At 32.6% G+C, this 23,833-nt stretch overlaps 1 protein-coding gene across 4 annotated transcripts; it reads left to right on the top strand.

The window, feature by feature from the left end:
• Positions 1–899: 899 nt before the first annotated feature.
• ZNF711 (zinc finger protein 711) lies at positions 900–23,540 on the top strand. 4 transcript variants are annotated; one of them, XM_010983399.3, is made up of 9 exons: positions 900–1,019; positions 1,982–2,238; positions 2,615–2,719; positions 8,397–8,945; positions 14,871–15,026; positions 15,738–15,875; positions 18,922–18,969; positions 20,232–20,375; positions 20,872–23,540. In XM_010983399.3, the coding sequence occupies exons 3-9, from the start codon at positions 2,641–2,643 to the stop codon at positions 22,047–22,049; spliced, it is 2,292 nt and encodes a 763-aa protein (XP_010981701.1). In that variant the 5' UTR covers positions 900–1,019; positions 1,982–2,238; positions 2,615–2,640; the 3' UTR covers positions 22,050–23,540. The 4 variants fall into 4 exon arrangements, with proteins under 4 accessions (XP_010981701.1, XP_010981702.1, XP_031301838.1 ...); XM_010983400.3 differs by having other exon boundaries at positions 1,982–2,243; XM_031445978.2 differs by lacking the exon at positions 1,982–2,238.
• Positions 23,541–23,833: the final 293 nt, after the last annotated feature.

The raw sequence follows: 23,833 nt of genomic DNA, 5'->3' as shown, positions 1-23,833 counted from the left end.
TGGCATGATCGTGGGAAAGGGAGACTTCTGCGGGAAGAGGGTTGCGTCCAAAGCTGCAATACTGCTACTTGCCAGGGCTCCTTTGTCTCCTATCTCTGCAAATACTACTTTCGCATTCTCTTGTTCTGCCGCCTTAGGATTTCTCTTCTGTCCCTCACCCTATTTACATCATCCCGAAGCTAGGTCCTGAATGAGCTGTGCTTAGAGGGATCGGATGAGAGCAAGATGTGTTTTGTTTTGATTTGATTTTTGTTTTGTGATTCCTGTTCCTCGTGCAATGATGGAAAGATGTTTACTTGAGGCGTACTTGGTGGTTACCTCCATTCAATGAGGATGTGAGATACACTCTCGAGAAGACTGAGAAGCCTAGCTATCTATTGGCTATTGAATACTTAACACACTGCTGTTCTCAGACCTCATTCATTATTGATCTTATTGAAACTTCCTATATGGGAGAAAGGTGCTCCAATTTATTTATTTGGTATTCTTACAGTGTGATGTTCCCCCTAGTAGTTGCACTATGTGTTAAATTTTACGCTTCATTGAGCACTAGTGCAGGTTTTTCTCTATGGATTTGGCAAGGATAAAGCTTGCCCTTGGTCGGTTCTCTTTCACTTTACAAAATAGGGTGTTGCTAGTGATTTTTAAAATACGTTTTAGAGAAGATACTGGTTTAGTCAAGTGGTCGAATTCTCAGTGTAATAACGTTGCTTATGTCGTCGTAGGTAGTTTCTGTTAGAATCCCTTCGGTTGCTTTTTGATTGACAGATTTAAGCTTATGAACCCTTCCCAAACTCACCCTGAATGTTAAAGTGTGACGAAAAATTTTTAAGTTGTGTAAGAGATTTGGCAATGTTTTAACATATCTAATGTTGAGTGTATTTTTACAATAGGTAAAAAGGACGTTTTTCCAAAGAAAATAATAGTTCAGAAGGAACAATAACAAAAAGAAATTGCTGCAGACTGTATTTTACAATATGTAAGAAAATCTACAGTTTCTTCGAGACACTCATATTAAGGTGATTAACAAATTACTTAATGTTTTATCTTATTTAATAATTAAACAAAATTAAATGTTTAAAACATTTTTAAGATGTTCGTAATTGTTCTATTAGTTACGTGGTAAAGAAAGCGGTTGCTCTAATTAAATTTGAAATAGTACACTATTTTAAATTAAAAATAAATACTTTTGGCATTTTAATTTATTTCTGTGGACATATAGGTAGTTTATTGTGAACTCTCTTGGCCCTTCTAGACCTCATTTTGAAGGCAGAAAACAATATGGTATTTGAAAAGAGAAAATACAGCTAAGAATTTCTAAAAATTTGTAATTTTGCTCACACAGAAAGTAATTTTTTGAATTGTTTTAATATACAGAGATGTCACCTACTGCTGTAGAATTGTGATATACATGACTCAAATGTTGATAAAGATTACTCTGTGAGTCTCTCCTGCCTCCGGTACACCTATAGAACTTTGAGGCAAGGGGAAAAAATTCTTAGTGATCTCCTGTACTTTTTTTAAGGATAGATTAAGTTGTCTTACATGGCAGCTTTCTAAAACTTTCTAAAACTTAATGATGTAACCTCATCTTTTGTGCAATATAGCCCAATTTATTAACCACTCAACTAAAAATGAGGAAGTGTTTTATAAAATTGACAGATTTTTTGGCTGATTTACTTAGAATCTTATAGTTGAAAGGGAAGTATACACACAGTTGTAAGAAATATGTTGAGTGACAGAATCTGACTTTTGGTTCCATACTGTCTGGTGGTCTTAAATATAGGGTAAGTGATTTGAAATGAAATAGGTTTAACCCTTGCTTTTAAAACTAACATGAGGCTAGCATGACTTTATTAATCATTAATGAAAAAAATCAGTTATAGAATTAAAGCTATCAGTTATACAAGTAAAAGATATTCTGAAAGAAACAATTTGCTAAATGTTTGTATGTGATTGATCTTATCTTTACCATATTTAGGAAGCAGTCATGTTTCATGAGTCCTCAAAACTGTGAGACAAGAGAATGTAGTAGAGTGAGGCCAGACGTCCTTACTGGCTCAAAGAACTCCAGGGATACTGGGATAGAACATTTTACATTATAAGTAGAACCCCGGGATCCAGAGGTGAAACACAAGTTTATCTGCAGAGCTACGCTGCAGGGCTGATCTGGGTCTGGAAGAAATGGATGAGAGCCACTGGATGAAATTCACTAATACTAGACATCTGAGTCCTCTAGTAATGTATAAATATCCCAACTATTGTCTGTTGTCATCTTGTTCTCCCTTTTCTTCTTTTATAACCTGTATTTTAACTGGAACCTCAATGCTACAGTTTTGTTCTTTTGCTTGTTTCTATCACTTCCCTATGGCTCATCACCCTTACTGTGCTTATTCTCCATTATCTTTGGTTTACTTCCACTTGGCCCTTCTTTTACTTATGGTTGTCACATAAGTCATCTAATAGAGGTTTTTGTTTGTTTGTTTTGTTTTCCTTTGTAATGAGATTTGCACACCTGGTTGAGAGACACATTTTCAATAGCCATTTTTTTCTCAAAACTGCTGGCTGTAGCCTAAATGTATTTAAACTATTTTTAAAACCATTTCTTTTACAGAGATTTGTGAATGCATTTTGTTAAGTATGGATTCAGGTGTTGGAAGTCTTGGACTACACACATCAGACTCTAGAATGGCCCATACCATGATTATGCAGGATTTTGGTAAAGCATTTTCTTTGTTGTATTTTTTTCTTTCTTTTTGAAAAGTCAGAACATGCTAAATATAAAATCTATATTAAGGAAGGGGGTAATTACAAGGAAAAATTGTTCTTTTGCTGGGAAAGCACATTTGTAGGGCTTATTTTCTTAAAGTGAAGCTATGTGTCAGTAGTCTAGTTAAAATCATTCTTATAATTTTGTGGGCAGTTTGAGGTAAAGAACTTTGGAATATAGTGGTAATATATCATTGGAAATGAAAAGCCAATTTGCATAAATACCTGCATCAGTTCTCGCATGTAGGAGATACTAAATTGGTTTTCTAAAATACAGTTTAAGTTGCATTGTTAGAGGTAAAAAAGTAAGCACTTCAGTCATTTCAAAGAAGTTAGATGTTTATATAGTGATAGAGGAATATCTTGCACTAGGTGATTAATCATATTCTGATGCCATATCCTCAGAAAGTTGTTACTAATAGCATTACATTTTTCTTTTTTTGAAAAAGAAAAAAATTCCTACTTGTGTGGCCACATTTTTCAGTACCCTCTTAACAGTAGTCATTTTGATGAAGATGCTAAGATTCCACTGACAGTCAGCAAAGAAACTGAATTTGGGCAGAGTCAGTGAATGATAGAAGATAGTGAAGTATAAGAGTCAGGGAAAGGGTGGTAAGAATTAAAGAGAAGATCAGAGTGAGAATGGAAAAGACAAATGGTAAATTGGGATAAAAAGTAAACAGAAACATGAGCTATTGTGGAACTGTCAAAGATGAAATTAGGAATGGGGGATTACAACAAGTGATACTTAAGAAAATGCTCCTACTGTTTTCAGATAATATGGTTGAATATGTTTTTGTGTCTCCTGTTGTAAAGCCCACAGTAATGAGAGTCAGAAGAACTGGAGTCTAGTCTTGGCAGTCCTATTATCTGTGTAAACTTGAGCAAATTACTTAATTCACTTTTATGAGGGGTTTGAACTAGATAACATTTAATGTCCTCTCTAGTTCTATGATTCCTTGATAGTCTGTCTGATGGATAAAGCTGCAGTGCGTAGATCAAGATTCAGTGTGGTGGGAATTGAGATGACTATGTAGTTAATTGATGAAATAGAAAGGAATCATAGATTTATTCTGCTGAGTCAGAAGTGAGTTGTGTTAATTAGGGATGATTTAGAAGTGATTTTAGGTGAAAAAGGGATAAATTCTAGAAGAAGGACAAAGAGCTGAAGAGTAAGATTTCAAAAAGAATTTTGTGAATTCTTTGCTGGAGAGAGTTTTTCAAATACTGGCACACTTGAAATTCAGTATGGTAAATTAAGTTTTGGTTGAAATGTCAACTTTTTTACCTCTTAAAAATAAGACATTTTAAGTAGAAGAAACACACTATTTCTTCCATTTAATACAAAATATTGCCTACCCTCTGGCATTTGGTACAGTGCCAGAACCTCCTTCAGTCCTAAAGAAGTTGCCCATTAGCAAGTAAAGCTTAATTCCTTTCAAAGATTGAAAAAAAATGTCTAATTGGTGCTGGTGAACATTTACTTGGAGTTCCTCTTACTTTTCTTTCCATTGTCTCTCCTCAGTGTCTTCAGATTTAATTAATCCCTTATTATATCTAATACTAACCTTTCCAAATTCTAAAATTTCATTAGAAATTAGATACATTCTTTAAGTTTTGGCTAACATCAAAACTTAGATATCTATCTGAAGTCTCATAAATTAATGATATTTGTGAAACATAAGAGTTTACCATACATAGGTAGCGCTAGCCAGGTAAGCACACTGTGTGGTACAGGATCTGTAAATTCTGTAAGGTTCTTGGTTGGAAAGGGGTAGCAACTATATTAAGAATCTGAACTATTAATTTAATTCAGAAATGTATTGGAACAGTTTCTTTTGAAGGATATTTGAGAGTTTAAATTTTATAGTAGTATACTTTATGTAATAATTTTGCACACATCTCAGTATAATGGTTGGAATCTGTGCCATTTAGTTTAGTTGTTAAGATTTCATTGCTAAAAAGAATCCATATTGCTTTGGGATTTCAGCAACAAAATAGTCTTTCTTAGTAGCCCAAGACAGACCCAGCAAATACCAAATTTTATGCTGTCCTTCTGGTGAGATTCCAGGTATTCACATTTAAATGTAATAACTTTAGTAAGAAGGGAAATGATGACTTGTTTCTTACTGTTACCTGGTTATCTAATTGATTTCACACTTTTTAAATTATTTTCTTCATATCATTTCTAATTTGCTACCTAGTGAGATAAATTTTTAATGCTCTTTAATGCTGCTTACTGAATGCCTTAACATTTAAATGATTGACTTTTTTGGTAGGTCTTTTCATTCTTTCTCAAACTATTCCTTTAGTAGTGGTTCACTTGGTTAATCCTATAAATTTATTTAAAAAAAAAAAAAACGGTCTCTAGAGTAAATAAATTCTATTCTCCTCATTTAACCAAGTGAAAAAAAGCCAGTCTGGGGTGAAACAATGAATTCAGTTCCCAACTTAAACCTTGGGCAATCTTATTTAACCTCTATAAACGATAGTTCCTTCATATTTAAAATGGGGATAATAACACACCATACTATACAGTTCTGAGGCTTAAATGAGGTAATATATGTAAAAGATTTAGGTTGCTTGGTGCATAGTCAGTACTCAATAAATATAGCTTGTGTATAGCTAAAATAAGTGACTTTGTTTAGAAATTCAGTGGAATCTAACAGATGAACTGATAAGAGGAAAGAACAAAATTTAATAAAAGACATCTTGGATCTTGGTCTGAGTAATCTTCTAGTACCCTATAGGGAATTCATCAGTTCTTGGTCTAGGGTAAACAAGCATATTTGAATTCATTTTGGTTTAGCCCTGATTTATTTTGACCTACAAGTTCCTGCTAGAGTAAAAGCTAAGCAAGCTGAAAAACACTTATTTCATCTTAGAATTCTCCCAAACAGGTTAATCTGAACCCAAGCTAGCACTTGCGTTATTCTGTCCTTCCATTCTTCCCTAGTGTCTACTCTCAGGAACCAAATTAGCTTCCAACAATGCTCTAAAATAAATGGAATTTCTCACAATTTAAGTCTGACTTGTGAAAAGATTTTATAAAATACTAATTTTGTTGTTCATATACATGGAATTTCAATACTCTGAATTTTATAGGCATAACATTTAATTTTTCCTTACTAAAAACCACATTTCCATTCTGATTGAATACTAAATTTGAACCCCCACCTTCTCCTCACCTCCAGAAATGGCCAGTGGAGTAATGAGGGAATAGAAAGTATTTGTTCTATACATACTCCCTTTCTCTACCAGATTTTTAAGGTTGAGGGCTGTGTCATTTTGAGGTAATACGATGGTTCAGTTGAGAGTTTGAGAATAGGGAAAAGATACAGAAGAGTTGAAAGGAAGGTGATCCTGAAAGGCACCTTTCCCTTCTCATTGTTATTTTTTGATGTGTTAGGGTATTTTTTTAGAGTGAAAGTAGGTTTATTCAGAGAGATGCACACTCCATAGACCCAGTGCAGGCCATCTCAGAAGGCCAGAGAGGCAACAAGGCGTAGGGGTGGGTGTTTAGCTTAAAGTAAAAGTAGATACACACTCCAGAGACAGAGTGCGGGCTGTCTCAGAAGGTGAGAGAGAACGATAGGCTTAGGAGATACACACTCCATAGGCAGAATGTGGGCCACCTCGGTGTGTTAGGGTATTAATAGTGTTCACTCGTCTCCATCCTAACTTATTAACAACTTCCATAATGAATTGGTTAGTAATAGTGGATAATGCATAGCAAGTGGCACTCTTTCAGGTATTACTTTGTAGGCAGTGATCATTATGTTAAAAAAAACAAACTTTGTACTGGATTATTTCATGTAGATAATTTTGTTATAAGTTAGCCCACAAATTCTCTTAACTTGTTTACTCTACCACTCCAGAGAGGCAGAATATAACAGAATTACTCATGAAGGAATTTTACACCCTTACAATAGTTATAAGGGGGTAGGAATTGGTGTTTACCATCCTGCTCAGGAAAAACATTATTTAAAACTTTTCTTCTGCAGATTTACTAATTTAGAATTCAGTACAATTTAGAGTCTATGCATGCTTTTTAAATAAACAAATGAAATCTTTATCTAAAATGAGTTGAGTTTTTTCTCCCCAAATCAGATGTTAAAAGATGCTGTACACCAGAAATTGATACAACATTGTAAACTGACTAGACTTCAATAAGAAGGATGCTTTCTAGTTTTGTATATAGTAATTCTCATAAAATAAAGAAGTTCAGGGACTTTTATGTTCATAATACATTTTTTCTAATATAATAAACTTATATTTTATTAACTCAATGTAACATGTTAGCAGCCTTTTATGTTTGTGCATCCTTTTTATTTTTTATTTTATTTTTTTTTTAGATTTGATCTTGTGTATATTTCCCTGTGCTGTACAGTATAATCTTGTTTATCTGTTCTACAATTTTGAAATCCCGTCTATCCCTTTTTATTTTAATTTTAATTTTTTGAAATGCTAGACTCACAGGAAGTAGAAAAATAGTCCATGGGGTCCTGTATACCCTTTACTCATCTTTCTTAAATGGTAACATCTCATATAATCGTAGTACAATGTCAAAAACAGAAAATTAACATTGGTGCACTACTGTTAACTAGACTATAGACCTTATTTGGTTTTCACCATTTTTGTGTGTGTGAGTGTATATAGTTCTATGCAGTTTAATCCCATATATTAATTTGCGTAGGGACTACTACAATGAAGATACAGAACTGTTCTATCACCATATATATGCTATGCCAATATATTCACACACACCCCCTACCCTTCATCACACCACAATTTCACCCCTCACACTAGAACTGCTAGTCTGTTCTCCATCCCTGAAGTTGTAGAATTTTGAGAATATTATATAAATGATTCCATTTGTACATTATATGGTACAGTAACTGTTGAAAATTTTCTTTTTTTACTTAGCATAATTTTCTGGATATTGATTCAGATTGTTGTGAATGTATCAATGGTTTGTCCGTTTTTTACTGCTGAGTAGTATCCCATAGTAAGGATGAGCCAGAGTTGGTTTAACCGGCCATCTATCTTCTTACGGACATTTGGGCTGTTTTCGATTTTTTGCTACTAGGAATAAAAGCCTGCTATGAACTATTATGAATGTTCATATACAGCTTTTTTTGTAAATGTATGTTTTAATATATCTGGGAAAATGCCAGAGTGTAATTATTAGGTTGTATTGGTAAGACCGTGTTTTTTGTAAGAAACTCTCAAATTATTTTCTAGAGTGGCTGCTACTGTTACATATAAGAGATCCAGTTTCTCTGCATCCCCAACCTGTGGTGTTATCACAGTTTTTTGTTTTAGCTGTTGTAATTGGTATGTGGTAATATCTCACTGTGGCTTTTTTGTTTTACTTGAAAATAAAGTACATTAATTTTAAGGTCTTAATTTAGATTTTACTGACATTGTTTTCACCCACCTCTGCCCTAATTCCTGGTCAGTAATGATTTTTATTGCAGTTAAATTGTGTGATTTTTTTTAAAATGATAGTTTGGCCAGGGCTGTTTCATATTTTAAAACTATTTTATGTCATCTGATATACTAAGTATAATAATTTTAATTAATAAAATAACTTTACTTTTTTTGGATAATTGTTTGTATTATAGTGGCTGGAATGGCTGGTACTGCACATATCGATGGAGACCATATTGTTGTTTCAGTTCCTGAGGCTGTATTAGTTTCCGATGTTGTCACAGATGATGGGATAACTCTTGATCATGGCCTTGCAGCTGAAGTTGTCCATGGGCCTGATATCATCACCGAGACTGATGTAGTAACAGAAGGTGTAATTGTTCCTGAAGCTGTACTTGAGGCTGATGTTGCTATTGAAGAAGATTTAGAGGAAGATGATGGTGATCACATCTTGACGTCTGAGCTAATTACAGAAACCGTTAGAGTACCTGAGCAGGTTTTTGTGGCTGACCTTGTTACTGGTCCTGATGGACACTTAGAACATGTGGTCCAAGACTGTGTTTCAGGAGTCGACTCTCCCACGATGGTATCAGAGGAGGTTCTTGTAACTAATTCAGATACAGAAACTGTGATTCAAGCAGCTGGTGGTGTTCCTGGTTCTACAGTTACTATTAAAACCGAAGATGATGATGATGATGATGATGATGTCAAGAGCACTTCTGAAGACTACTTAATGATATCGTGTAAGTGAAATTTAAAGTCCATAATTACTTGGTAGATTGATTTATATATAACACGGAAAGGTTTTCTAGGATGAGGAATCTTTTCAATAAAAGTCATGGAAGTCATCTTTTTGAAGAACTTTTTTCAAAGCTGTGTTGAGATGTTTTTTTGAATTTGCTCGTGTTTTTAGTTTACTCAATGAAACTCCATACCCACAATGAAGTAAAATAATGCAATTTATTAATATATTAGAACAAAAATATAGATTGGAAGGTTTAAAAAATACAAAGTTTTAATGGTAAATATATATATATATTTCAAAATGGAAAGTTTATATGGCCACTGCTTTCTTTTTTCTTTTTTTTTTTTAAGTGCAGGGAGGTAATTAAGTTTATTTATTTATTTTAGAGGAGGTACTGGGGATTGAATCCAAGACCTCCTGCATACTAAGTATGCGCTCTACCACTTGAGCCATAGGCTCCCTCCTGCTTTCTTTTTAATATGACAGGTACTGGAGTTGTCAGTTTAGTTTTGCTTAGGAATTTAAGCATAATATGTTAAGAAATGTGTAATTAGTTTTTTCGTTAAATACTTGAAAAGTAAACTATCAACTCAGATTGTATTCTACAATTCTTCCTGTGTTTATTTTCTATTTGACTATATATGTGTGTGTATAATCTCTGCAAAAATACTTTAAACGTATTTATTTCAGACTGCTTTACAATGTCCTTAAGACATGCTATCGGAATGACGAAGATAAAAATATCTTGTTTTTATTTTAAGTGGTAGGTTTGCCTAAACAGCAACAATAATAAAAATCTCATGATAAGTTGTTGATGGAACTTGAGGAAGAAGTGGGTCTATTCTTACAAAATTTGAAGGCTTCATGCTAGAAGGAGTAAAGGTTAGATGAAGACTTCACTTTTCCAGGGAGGAATTTTGTTCTTTTCTTTTTAAGATAAAACATTGTTGATTGGGGATGCATTACTGGGCAGAATAATTGTGTATATGTGAAAGTGATTGCATGTTTTATGTGTGCATCAGTGAATTTAAAACTAAAAACAATTTAGATTTACTTAATTTGTAAATATGTTTCTGAAGTCTGAAATGTTAACTTTTTTCCTAAGCGCTTTTGAAAGTGAATATGTACGTTGTTTTTAAGGGAATGGTTTAAGCCACTAAAAGAACTCTGTGCAAATGTTACTACCTCTTTTTAAATTGATGTGGATTACAAAAGCAACTTCATATTTACTTCTTAACCTGGCATTTAAAAAAAAGCAAAACTATGGTTATGGTATGGCAAAAGTCGGTAGTCTTTCTATACCAAAATAAATTCAATATGCCTTTAAAAGGATACTTGTCAAATTAAAATCTTTGGTATTAAAGTGGTCTAAAATTTAAACGTCTTATATATTGTGAATAGGCACACCTTAACATATATTCTATGATTTGATTCTACAAAAATTTTTTTGACTTTCTAGAATATTTTAATTTCGAAATTTTTTCTTGATATTACCATATATGTCAAATACAAAGACTTCTGTCTTTCTAGTCTAATAAAATTAGACTGAAAATTATAAAGAACATTGTGCTGCTCATAATATTTGAACTGCTGTGGGTTCATTTTCGGGGGAATTTAGATTGGGGATTAATTAGCTCCTTAATCATTAGTAAAGAAACAGCAATGTTTTTTAAAAACCCCTTTTAAACTTCAGCAATTTTTTTATTGTGGAAAATGGGATATACAAAAATTAAAATTTTTTTATATCATCCATTTTCGCACCACCCAGATCCTTGGCCATTTTTCTAATGGTTAGAATACTCAAATTAGGACTGATTTCTCTTTATTACTATTTTCACTTACTTTATTTTATTCAAAATTTTATTTTTATTTACTGTTTTCTTCATCTCTTAATCTTCAATTCATTTTTTTTAACCTCTTGGTATTTGTTGACTATTGAATCTTTCAGGAGTTAGAGAATAAATTGCCTTGAAAGGCCTCAATGTTGATTTTAAAAGGCTGTTTTTTTTCCCAAGATATCTTCAAACAACTCTAAGAGATAAAGTTGAGGATTTAAAACAGACTTCTGTTGTGTTCCTGAATCCCTAACTATTCCTATAAGGAAACCTTATCAGTAGCTGAGTTTTAGTGGTAGGAGTTTGTCTTCTTTTGGTTTCTGAAGTGCATCTGAGTTATTCCCTCTTTCAGGTCAAATGTCACAATTTCTTTATTTTAGCAGATAGGCTCTTTCACTTGTGCTGAGTAACTTGGAAATTAATATAAGATAACTTTGTCTGTCTAAGGTTATCCCAGGTGTGCTATTCTTTAAAAATACCTAATACCCATAAGGCATTCATGGGTGATGATTTCTTTTAAGAAAGCTTTGCTACAGAGGGAGATTCCTTTAATAATGAGCCAATATAATGCATTCAAATTATTTTTTTTACCTTTATATAAAATCAGCTTATATTTCTTTCAGAAACATAGTTTTGTATAAAGCAAAATATCTTGGTAGGGTTATTATGGGATGGTTCATCAAACCACCAGTTTCAGGAGTGAAAGAGAAAAGTTAACATCTTTGTATTTTTTTAAATATAACAGCTTTATTGAGATGTAGTTCACATACCATACACTTCACTCTTTTAAGGTATGCAACTCAGTGGTTTTTAGTATATTCACAGAACTGTATCACTATCACCATAATTAATTTTAGAATTTTTTCTTCCCCCCAAAAGAAATCCCCATACCCTTTAGCAGTCACCACCTCCTACTCCTGCCACCCATCAGGCAACCACTAATCCAGTTTCTCTCTCTATAGATTTGCCTGTTCTCAACATTTCATATAAATGGAATCATCTAAAATGTGGCCTTTCGTGTCTGGCTTCTTTCACTTAGTAGAATGCTTTCAAGGATCATCCATATTGTAGCATGTGTCAGTTCTTTATTCTTTTTTATCAATGAGTAATATTTCATTATATGGATATGTGGTTTATCCATTTATAAGGTGATGGACATTTGGATTATTTTTACTTCTTGGCTATTACGAATAACGCTGCTATTAACATTCTTGTGCAAGTATTTGTGGTCATAGATTTTCAGATCTCTTGGGTACATATACCTGCGAGTGGAATATCTTTGTGATTTAAATGTTACTAAGTTTTGTTTGTTTCACATTGTGAAATACAGATCCTTTACACATTGCCTCACCACATCCCTGTGGTACATCAACATACAGTTGACACTTGAACAACACAGGTTTGAACTGTGCGGGCCTACTAATACAAGGAACTTTTTTTTCAATAAATATGTACTACAGTACTACATAATTTGAGGTTGGTTGAATCCACAGATGTGTAACCTCAGATATGGAGGGCCAACTGTAAAGTTACACACTGATTTTCGACTGTGAGTAGTCTCAGTGCCCCTAACCCCCCACATTGTTCAAGGGTCAGCTGGACTTTATATTGATAATATATTCACCATATAATTTTAGTGGATGTAACATGAAAAGGGTACAGTAAAAAGCCTACTTAGCTTTAAAAAAGAATATTATATTGTACATTTTGGTAAAATTAAATTTTAATCAAATTGTGCCAATGGGCTGTAGAATATTGAACAATAGCAAACTTTGCAGTGTTGGCAATTAGTGCATCTTACTCTTTAGCGCTAGTAGATTTCTGTGTTGTGTATATTATTACAGGCTTATTATTGGCTGAGATGTAGTATGGATTGAGAAACAATGCTGCGGGACTTGAATATTGCAAGCCTTGTAACAAACAAAAAGGTTAAGCTTGAATTTTGGATATTCTGAGTATTATCTGCATTAAGAAGAGTCTTTGAGGATCTATTTCTAAAGTCTGTTGATTGCCTATTAAGTCTTTGCTAACTTTGTACTTTCTATAACAAAGGATATAGAATAAATCTTGGTAAAGTTAATGGTTTATCTCTTAAAACTGCACACTAACACATTTAATAACTTTATCATCATCTATGAACTTAAATACAGAACAAGTTTAGTTCTCAATAAATTTCAAAATTGTCCATTCTGAGGATTCTAATCTAAGTAGAAAATAATGGATACACTAAGCTATGGACTTTAAGGAAAGATATAAATGGAATCAGAATAGCAACAGTAATTTCAACACTTCAAGCGAAAATTATGGTACAAAACTGTTGAGAAGTGACCAAACAAATGTCTGTTTCATTTCATGAGCTTTAATTTTGTGAATTATAGTTTTAATTCAATTTATCCCAGAAGGAACTGTGTTCAATTTAAACCACTGAAGTATAATAAAGTAGTATTTATCAAATGAGAGAATTTTTTTTCATTAATTTTTTGTAAGTTATTCCACCTAAGAAACTCATATTTTGGACACTTTGAGTTTTTTTGTATCCTATGTCTTTATTCCCAAGAATGAGAAAGTACTTTTTTTTCTGAAGACTTAACTTGACTCTTTTAATTTTTTTGTGATCTCATTGTTTTTTCCAACATATTTTAAAAGAGAAGCTATTGAATCAGTAATATCAGAGTCTTCATCATCTTTTTTTCTTATTTCATTTTAATCTGTCCTATTGTAAAAAAAAAAAATTGCCCAAAAATGTAGTAATAGAATTAGGGGCAATGATGGAATGAAATTTTTTTTTCTATTTATTTTGATCATTTAGGTGCTCTCTTTCATAAACAATAAACTGTTTGAACTCTTAAATAATGTGGAATCATTTATATTTAATCAGAAAGTTAAATATCTTTGCACTGCAAAAAGAATTTCTGAAATATGTTGCTTTTCACCATTTTGAAAGGCCAAAATAATGTTTTTGATTTGCATGTTCAAAACTTTGAAACTAAGGTAGAAAAAAAAGTAGACTTTGACCCATTTAGATCTTTCTGAAATTCATATTTTAAGAGTACTGAGTTAATAACTTTTTAATGTCACTTTATTCTGTTTTCAGTGGTTCTGGAATTGTTTAGGTATAGTCAGAGACTTTGTGACTTTATGTTTCATATATGATACTATGATATATATATATATATATATGTATAGTATGGAGGGAGAAGATTTTTAAATTTAGATTACATTTCAACTTTTATAGAGACAGGACAAATATTGAAATAAAAAATGGTACACATGTAATATTTGGGGGAAAATATTGTTTAATATTTATGTCCAAAGAATAAACTTTATGAATATAAGTCATTGCATAGCTTGTACATAATAGCCACTTGAAGCTAAATGCTGTCCTTAAAGAATCAAATTTTTAAAGTATACTTCAAATGTAAGTAATATCCTCAGATATTGTTGCTTTATCTTTATATATGATTTTGAAGCAAAGCCTACAATAGGAAACTTAGAAGTATACAAAATTTCTGATTTGAAGTTGTCTTCCATCGACTCAAGAGGAATTACAAGTATTTATTAAGATTTTATTTTTATGATTTCTGAAAAGCCATTGTTGTGAAATCATTCAGGTGTTTTCTGTGTTTCCTCTTTAAATACTAGATTTCATGTTAATTGGTTTTAGACATGGTGCTATTTAATTTTGGAATTGGTGTTTATGTCAGCTTATTTTATGAGTACTATGTATTTTAATTTTCTGTTATTGATTTTGGTGTTAGGATTTAACTTAAAATTTTGAACGTGATGGAAGTTTATTTAATCTTTTCCCATACCATTCAAATTAAAGCTGTATAGTTAAGATTATTTCATATATATAAATTGAAATCTTGAATAAGTTTTTAATATAATTGTGATCATGTAGTGTATCTATCTTGTATACTGTTTTTTCATGAAATATACCACTTTTAATAGTTGCATAATAGATCATTAATTGAATATAGTGGGTAGGTGGTTAACACATTATTTCACGTTGCACTTATTATGCTTAACACCCACTAAATGTCAGTGGTACTTTCTGACTGAAATAGTTTCCTCTTTTTATTTTACAGTGGATGATGTTGGGGAAAAATTAGAGCATATGGGGAACACACCATTAAAAATCGGCAATGATGGCTCACAAGAAGATGTTAAAGAAGATGGATTTGGTTCAGAAGTTATAAAAGTGTATATATTTAAAGCTGAGGCTGAAGATGATGTTGAAATAGGTACAAAGACTAATTTTAATTTGTTGTTATAATAGTTGAAATTAGAACTCATCTTTTTTGGCAACTATTCTAATATTGCCTTCAAAGTACAGATTTTTTATAGGTTTCTTTGGGGATGGAATATTTTTAAATTGTATATAAATATAAAGCAAGAATACAGAACAAGTCAGATCCTTAGACTTTTTCAAACATAAGTAGAGTATTCCAGTTTGAAATATCAAAGCAAATGAGTGGAGGGGATTTGGTTTAGAGTAGGAAATTACAGGTATTTAAGGGCAGGCTAGAAGCTAGAGGTTAGAGGCAGGCTGCTTGGATTTCAAGCCTGGTTCTGCCATTTAGCTGAGTGGTCTTTGGTGATTACTTAACCTCCCTTCTGCCTCAGTTTCTTCATCCATAAAATGGCTGTAATGATAGATAGTAACTACCTTATAAGGCTATAGTGAGGATTAATGCACAGATACATGCAAAAGACTTATGTAGTGCTTAGCATATATAAGTGTGATGTAAGTGTTAACATTTGTTATTTCTAAGTGATGACTGAAAATTTAAAGTGCAATTTATAAGAAAATTCTCTTGACTCTTAGAAATTCATACTGGAATATTTGGAGGGAATATTTTTCTAAAGGAAAATATTTTTATATATCCTCCTTATTAACTTAAGGAATTATTTCATTATACTTATTGATTTTGATATGTGTTTTAATTTTTAAGGTGGAACAGAAATTGTCACAGAAAGTGAGTACACCAATGGACATTCTGTAGCTGGAGTGCTTGACCAGAGCCGAATGCAGCGGGAGAAGATGGTTTACATGGCAGTTAAAGATTCTTCTCAAGAAGAAGATGATATCAGTAAGAAAAAAAGGCACTGTAGTGACTTATCGGTAGCCATGATGCATTCTTTTTTAAAAACAAAGCAATCTTAGAGATTCAAGCACTACATAGGAACAAAGTTCAATAAAATAAGTCTGACCCTTTGCTGTAATTAATTTAAAAGGGAATGGTCCTTTTGACCATTTGTGCATACATTATTTTTCAAATAAACAAAAATAAAATACTATGTTTCAGATACTAGGAATACAGAGATTGGCAACGTATGGTTCTTGACTTTAGTAGAGCCCACAAATATGTAGGGAATTACTGAGAATCTACTTTGTGTGTGTTATTGAATATGTTGCATGTATTATCTCATTTAATTCTCATAACTTATCTCTGAGGTAGGTGGTATTATCCCTGTTTTATGGAAGGAAAAGTGCTCAAGGAAATTAAGCAATTGCCCAAGATCATTCCAATATTAAGAGAGGAAGGTAGGATTTGAACTCATGTCTGTCTAATTTTACTGCCAGTGCTCTTTGCACATGGCAGTGAGCACTGTTGGCCTCTCTCTTTCAATTTAGCAGTGGAAGGGCTAACTGGTTGTTCTTCTGCCACTGAGGGATTAGCTGAGTAAGTATTCTTCCAATCAAGCTGCCAGGATTGTATTATTGTGCCTTTGATGGTCTCCAAGTAGTTGCTACTTAAGGTTTCTTGGGGCTGAGTACCACAGGGTGAAAAAAATCTCCTCAGATTTCCTTTCCTGCCGTGGTACACATTTTCTTATGACGACATTTTACTCTCTGCCTACTTTGTCCTCCCTTTAGTGTAGGAATGTAGCCCTTCCGTAAGGTTTTTTTCTGTCTTCTTGCCATGCTGCGACAAAAACTGCTTTGTTTTGCCCTAGAAGATGAAGAGCCTCCACTTCAGTGCATTACTTTGACAATGCTTATAGACTTTACCTGTACTGCACTATGATCCCCACTCCTCAAATTTCCTTCCCTAGAAGCTATGAAGAGCTGAATTCCAATCCCAAACGTGAATAATATGCCACAGCTGAAAATATCAAAACAAATGAGTCTAGAGGATTTGGTTGGAGAGAAAAAGAGTTAAATAATTTCTTTTTGGTCTCTAAATTCTTTATTTTTTTTAATCACTGATCAGTAAAAAGGGACACAGTAGAAGGTGAGAGACTGAGGGTTAGGTTAGCTGATGCCACAATTCCATGGGGACGTAGAAAACTTAGACCAACTTCTTTTTCTGACTAATTGAAAGAAGGGAAAACTAGAAGAAGGATACTTTTATCCCCCACATTTTTTCCATATTTTTCAATAGTGAATAGAAAGTCCCAGTATGTGAATCAAATGAAAAGCATAAATTCAAGCCAATTTTCTATATAACAGGTTAAATCTAAGTGGATTATTTCACATAAAATATACTAATTGACTATCTAGATTTAAATTCTTTTTACACCAATACTGCATTTCTTTAAATGAGTCTCACATAATGCTTTTGTCATCAGTAGGGTCTCTGAAAATCCTGCTTCTTAGAGGGTGTCCACATATCCTTGAGCACCAGTATTTTGTGTAATATATATGTATATAGTTTTAATGATCTCCATTTTTAATTCTTTTTCAGTTACTAGTATTTTTTTATTATTTTTCATTGCATGTACAGTACTACATTTAAGTTATATTATGTGGTATAGCATGGACCACTTTCTAGTATTGATTCTATGGGAAGTGCTTTCTGAGTTCCAAAGAATTATCAGGCAGAATTATGGAATACAACTCTTATAAATTTGCAATGCCCAATGGACTGTAAAATCAGTATATTTCAAGCGCACATGTTTTATACAATCTAAAAGTCATTTTCACAGGACTAGGTTCCAAGAGGAGAATAAGAATTCTAATAAATGATTGTCTCCTAGTGGCACTAGCCTCCAAAGTGCCTAATGTAATTTTTAAATTAACCAAATTGAAATCTTGAAAGTTGAAAGATTTAAATTGTTTGGAAAATTTTACCCATTTATTAAATATTTGGGGTTATAAACAAGCAATTATTTCTAAAATTTAGGTTGCGCTGAAATAGCAGATGAAGTTTACATGGAAGTCATTGTAGGGGAAGAGGAAGGAACTTCTCTCCCTGAGACTCAGCTTGAGGACTCTGATGTTAATAAAACAATTGTCCCTGTTGTCTGGGCTGCGGCATATGGTAGGACACTGGCATTTTTTCACCTGATAAGTACATAACATATCTATTTGATCAGCCTTTAGGTCATTAAATATGCTATGCTAATGCCCCCCATGAGTTGGCTAATATAAAATGTTTTGCTGTGGACCGATTCATCTCTAGTTACTTACATGATTTTCATACCACATATCTTGTGTTATTTAAAATGAACCTTGCTTAATGCATTGTATTTTTCAGTAGGGTTTACTTTAAATCCTACCTGTATAAGTGAGTGCCATAAAAATTTTATTTTTTCTAAAATAGGACTGTCCTTTGAAAATTGAAATATTCCCCTTTTGGAAAAACTTATTTCATGTATTAACACCACAAATAATAAGATATTGAGGTTTTGAAAAGGAACAGAAATCCAGGTGTGCTCTTCTAGGAAGTACGTAATGGAAGGTAAATTTATCAAGTTATTTATTTCCCTTTCTATTTTATCTCATTCCTAGTAATTTACAAGATGGTTCAGGTATACTCTTTACTTTGAAAAATTTTGTTGTTCAAATGCATTAATTTATCTTAACTTGGTTTTTCCAAAGGTTCACTCATTCAGCAGTCATTTATTGAACATCTTCAATTTTGAGGGTATTCTGCAGAAAGAAATATCTACCCAGGTTTTATTTAAAAAGTAAGCTTTTTTTGGATGTTAGTAGTTCCAAGGATGCTGACAGCACCCCTTATTTTCAGTGTGTGAAATTATCTAATCTATGGGAGTGGAATAACTCAGCAACAAAAAAAGTTTAATCCAAGGAGCGGTGGTCAAAGTAAGATTTGGTAGATTGAGATGTAATCCACCAATAATCATTATACTTGGTCTAGCAGTTTTTAATAATCTTTTTTTTTTTTTTAGGAGATGAAAGAAGAGTTTCTCGAAGGTATGAAGACTGTCAGTCATCAGGTGAGAGAGCATTATATGTGAGATCTAAGTTAAGTAGCTGGTTTTATTTACTGCTTGGTATATATAGGGTTATTAGTTTGTGTGTACAGACACATTCGTTGAACTCTACTTGCCTGATCATATCTAGTTATAAGAGTTTACCTCTTTGAGGGACTGATTAATTTATGTGCGTTATTCTATGAATGCAATTCATTTTAAATTTACCTAAAGATAGCAAATATTAGGCCACTTACTACATATGCTATAAAAGATTGCTATGGAAAAAATTATAAAATAGAAATTATTTGACATAAAAGTAAAAATTATTCATGATATCAACCACTTGTTAATGTCTTCTTTGGGGTGGAAATGTTTTCTTAATTTCTATGGCAACCAGTAAATTTATATAGCTGTTGCATAAAACTCATGTCCCAGCTTAATTTTTTTTTCAAGTTTTAATACACTTCATATAGTGTTATTTATTCCATGGTTGATAGTTTTTATTTTCTTAAGCAAGGAGACTTTTTTTTTTATGATAATATGTCTTACTGTTCTGTTTCTATCTTTAGGAGGTATTTGACTCTAAATTTAACTAGATTTCAATGGAATTGATGAGAGGCATATGTATCATAGCATTTAAGCTAAACAGTTTCTTAGGTCTACATTTTTAAGCTAAATTGTATAACATAAGATAGTGTGAGAACTGAGACTTTATTAAGTACTTTATTTTGTATACACTGATCCCGCTGAAATTATGGTAAATTGACTGCCACATTTATCTTAACACTTTAAAAAATTAATCTTAATACTTAATACTTTTAACATGAAGTAAAGGTATTCTAAAGCATAAATACAAGAAATCTGTTGTTTGTCATGTATTACAGTCACCATGATTGTATTGGTTAACTAACACATAAAAATTTCTTTGCCAAATCTCTTAAATTTGATTGTCCTTCACTGATGAGAAATTTATCTGATGCGAAGACTTTGTTTAAGGTCATAGAATTAAGTTTCTTACATTACATTCACCTTATCAGTTTATTCCTTTAGGATTAGTAAATTGGGATATTTTAAAGTTAATTTCACATGATATTGTATTAAAAGTGTTTGCATATATACATGTGTGTGAGAGAGTGTAAAAAAGAAAGGAGACAATGGATATACTTTGTGAAATTCAGTACCACAGTGGCCACTTGATGCCATGTCATCTCTAGTAATTCATCTAACCAAAACCAAAAAGTATAAATACATGTGGTTTAATGGTATATCGATTTATTTTTCAGGAAATACTTTGGACTCAGCATTGGAAAACAGAAGCAGTACAGCAGCACAGTACCTTCAAATTTGTGATAGCATTAATACAAATAAAGTACTTAAACAAAAAGCTAAGAAGAGGAGAAGGGGAGAAACCAGGCAGTGGCAAACAGGTAAAATACTAATACTTTGCTTTATGAATATTATAATTCCTTTAAATGCAGAAGTATTTTTTGTAACCCAAGAATATAAGTCAGTTGTTTATAGTGTAGTTCTACTCACATGTACCTGTTTGTGTTTCATCTAAATAGTTGGGTTTTTTAAGTGTTTTACTGGTACTTAATAAAACTATGCTTGTTTGCTCTTTACCCAAATGATATTTTTAAGGAGGATTTCATGTTGGTTTAATAAAGGGTGCCTGTTTCTAGTTTGCAAAGTGCATGTGATACAGCATTTTGGCAGCTGAGTAGTCTATGGTAGAGTGCTCACTTTTTAGTGAGCTACTTTGTTATAAATTGCTTTTCATATGCATTTTATCTTACAGGATTTTATTTCACTAGTATAGTTCTCACATTGTGAATGTCAGCTAATTTTCGCACCTTTGCTGTAAAACCCTTTTAAAACAGTCTGGCCAAATGTCACAACTTCCCTTTTTTTTTTTTAATCTAGCTGTTATAATAGGCCCTGATGGACAGCCCCTGACAGTATACCCTTGCCATATTTGCACAAAAAAGTTTAAATCCAGGGGATTCTTGAAAAGACACATGAAGAATCATCCTGATCATTTGATGAGAAAAAAGTATCAGTGTACAGATTGTGACTTTACAACTAACAAGAAAGTGAGTTTCCATAACCACTTAGAAAGCCATAAGCTTATAAACAAAGTTGACAAAACCCATGAATTTACGGAATACACACGAAGATACAGAGAGGCTAGTCCACTGAGTTCAAATAAACTTATATTAAGAGACAAGGAGCCGAAGATGCACAAGTGCAAATACTGTGACTATGAAACTGCAGAACAAGGACTGTTAAACCGACATTTACTGGCTGTCCACAGCAAAAATTTTCCTCATGTTTGTGTTGAGTGTGGGAAGGGCTTTCGACATCCTTCTGAACTCAAGAAGCATATGAGAACCCATACTGGTGAGAAGCCATATCAGTGTCAGTATTGTGTCTTCAGGTGTGCAGATCAATCAAATCTGAAAACTCACATTAAGTCTAAGCATGGTAACAATTTGCCATATAAATGTGAGCATTGTCCCCAAGCATTTGGTGATGAGAGGGAGCTTCAACGCCATCTGGATTTATTTCAAGGACATAAGACACACCAGTGTCCTCATTGTGACCATAAGAGCACCAACTCAAGTGACCTTAAACGGCACATCATATCTGTCCACACTAAGGACTTTCCTCACAAATGTGAGGTCTGTGATAAAGGTTTCCATCGGCCTTCTGAGCTCAAAAAGCATAGTGATATCCATAAGGGTAGGAAGATTCATCAGTGTAGACACTGTGACTTTAAAACATCAGATCCATTTATTCTTAGTGGCCATATCCTTTCAGTTCATACTAAGGATCAGTCATTGAAGTGTAAAAGGTGCAAAAGAGGGTTCAGACAACAAAATGAGCTCAAAAAGCATATGAAGACTCACACTGGAAGGAAGATTTACCAATGTGAGTATTGTGAATACAGCACTACAGATGCGTCTGGCTTTAAACGGCATGTGATATCAATACATACAAAAGACTATCCACACAGGTGTGAATTCTGCAAGAAGGGATTCCGAAGACCATCAGAAAAAAACCAGCATATTATGAGACACCACAAAGAGGCTCTTATGTAATAAGATCAATATAAAGAAAGAAGCTATTTAGAAAATATAATATGCTACATGGGAAGATAATTTCACAAACTTTCATCTGGTTACAAAGCTTGATATTAAATTTGCATTCTTTTTATTAAAGATCTTAAGATATTTGAATTGATGGGGGGTTTCTTAGCCCTCTGAAAATTAAAGAATTTAAGGAGCACCATAGAATGGTTGCAGAAAAACCTTATTGTCTATTTAAATAGTATTATATGCATAATTAAACTACAGAGGGGAAGAGCAAAGACAACCACTTTATTTGGCTGATCATACTAGAGACAAATGTTTCTGAAAAGATCATACCTAATTAAGGAGTTTAGCGATGCTTTACTATGGTAAGCAAACCTCACTTTTACGCAATTTTAGAAATGAGGTGGGGGTCATCCATCAGTCACTTAGTCATTGAGCCTTTTATATGGTACCTGGAAATTGAATTCCAGAAATGGCAAGTTTTATGCATTCATTTAAAAAAAATTTTGTGCATTCATTTAAAAAAATTTCACTGGAAAACTGGTTAGATTAATTCAATACTATTTAAAAGAATTTCAGAGCTGCTAAGATTTTACCATGGGATAGGATGTTTAAATATAGCATTCTGTGCTGAAGTCTAAGGTGAGGTCTAAAGATTAAAGTTCCCTTTTTTCTGATGTTCAAGTTGATTGTTGTTCAGTATGGCAGTTATGACAAAAGTATATTTGAGTCAAATGTGGCTTTCTAAAATGGATGCAACAGTAGTGTTGCAAAAGTTAGCACTATATTTCTTAATGATCTAAAGATTAAATTGAGAGAACACAGTTTTCTTAACTATTATAATGTTTAGAGGTTTTTTTAGGACAGTTTTAGCAAGTATGATTGTTCTAGTCTTACTTGCTCTAATGTTTAAAGGTGCAATTTTATGCCATTATTGAAATTTTTGATTTTTAAAATCTATACACCATGTTATTAACATGCATTTTCAATATGAGGCAGTATTTATGCAGTATTTAACAAAACACTATGCTGCCAATAGTTTGGAGGTGGATATTCAGTTTACAGTGTGTAAATTTAAAATATGCATCCCTTTAACAACACTTTGTGTTAGCATGCTGCAAATCAAAATGGCGCTTAATATAAAAAGCTGGTTTAGGGAAATTTAATGAAAATCTTGTTCATAAATGTAATGCATATGATGTGTACTTTTAAGTTTTAGTTGCTTCATGTTTACACTCAGCTGTTCAGCATAATTAAAATGTAATTTTACTTCATGCTATATTGTGGTTTTGTGTTTCAAATAATGTTCACCTTTCTGTTTTTGCACCAGATAAGAATCAGTTCCTTGAGAATAAATTTTTTATCTTTCTTAACTTCAGAATATTAAATTTGGAAAATCTAAAATTGTGTGTCATGTGGTTGTAAATGATGTACACGCTGTAAAATAAGATTGTCACTGTTACGTGGAATTATTATTTCTAAATGTTACTCATTGAAATGAGCATACAATAAAAAGCATTTATTGCACTTCAAGGTTTTATGAGTTTATTTAAAGCTGTGTTGTAATATTCAATCTTTATTAAAAGACTTTTCACTTAAAATTGCTCTTAGGCAATTTTGTGCGCAGTTTAACATCTTGGAGAATTTTGTGAAGTAACAACTACATGAGCTAGGAATTTAAACAGGAATTTATCATTGTGGCATGATTATTCCTCAGAAATTTGTGATTTTCTAAAACCATGATGGAATGCTTTTAAAGTTGCCCATCTTAAGACTTAAGACTTAGTATT

Source organism: Camelus dromedarius, chromosome X (assembly GCF_036321535.1).
Source record: "Camelus dromedarius isolate mCamDro1 chromosome X, mCamDro1.pat, whole genome shotgun sequence".
Taxonomy (NCBI): domain Eukaryota; kingdom Metazoa; phylum Chordata; class Mammalia; order Artiodactyla; family Camelidae; genus Camelus; species Camelus dromedarius.
The sequence above is the reverse complement of the archived record's forward strand: the minus strand, read 5'-3'. Positions and strand labels throughout refer to the sequence as shown.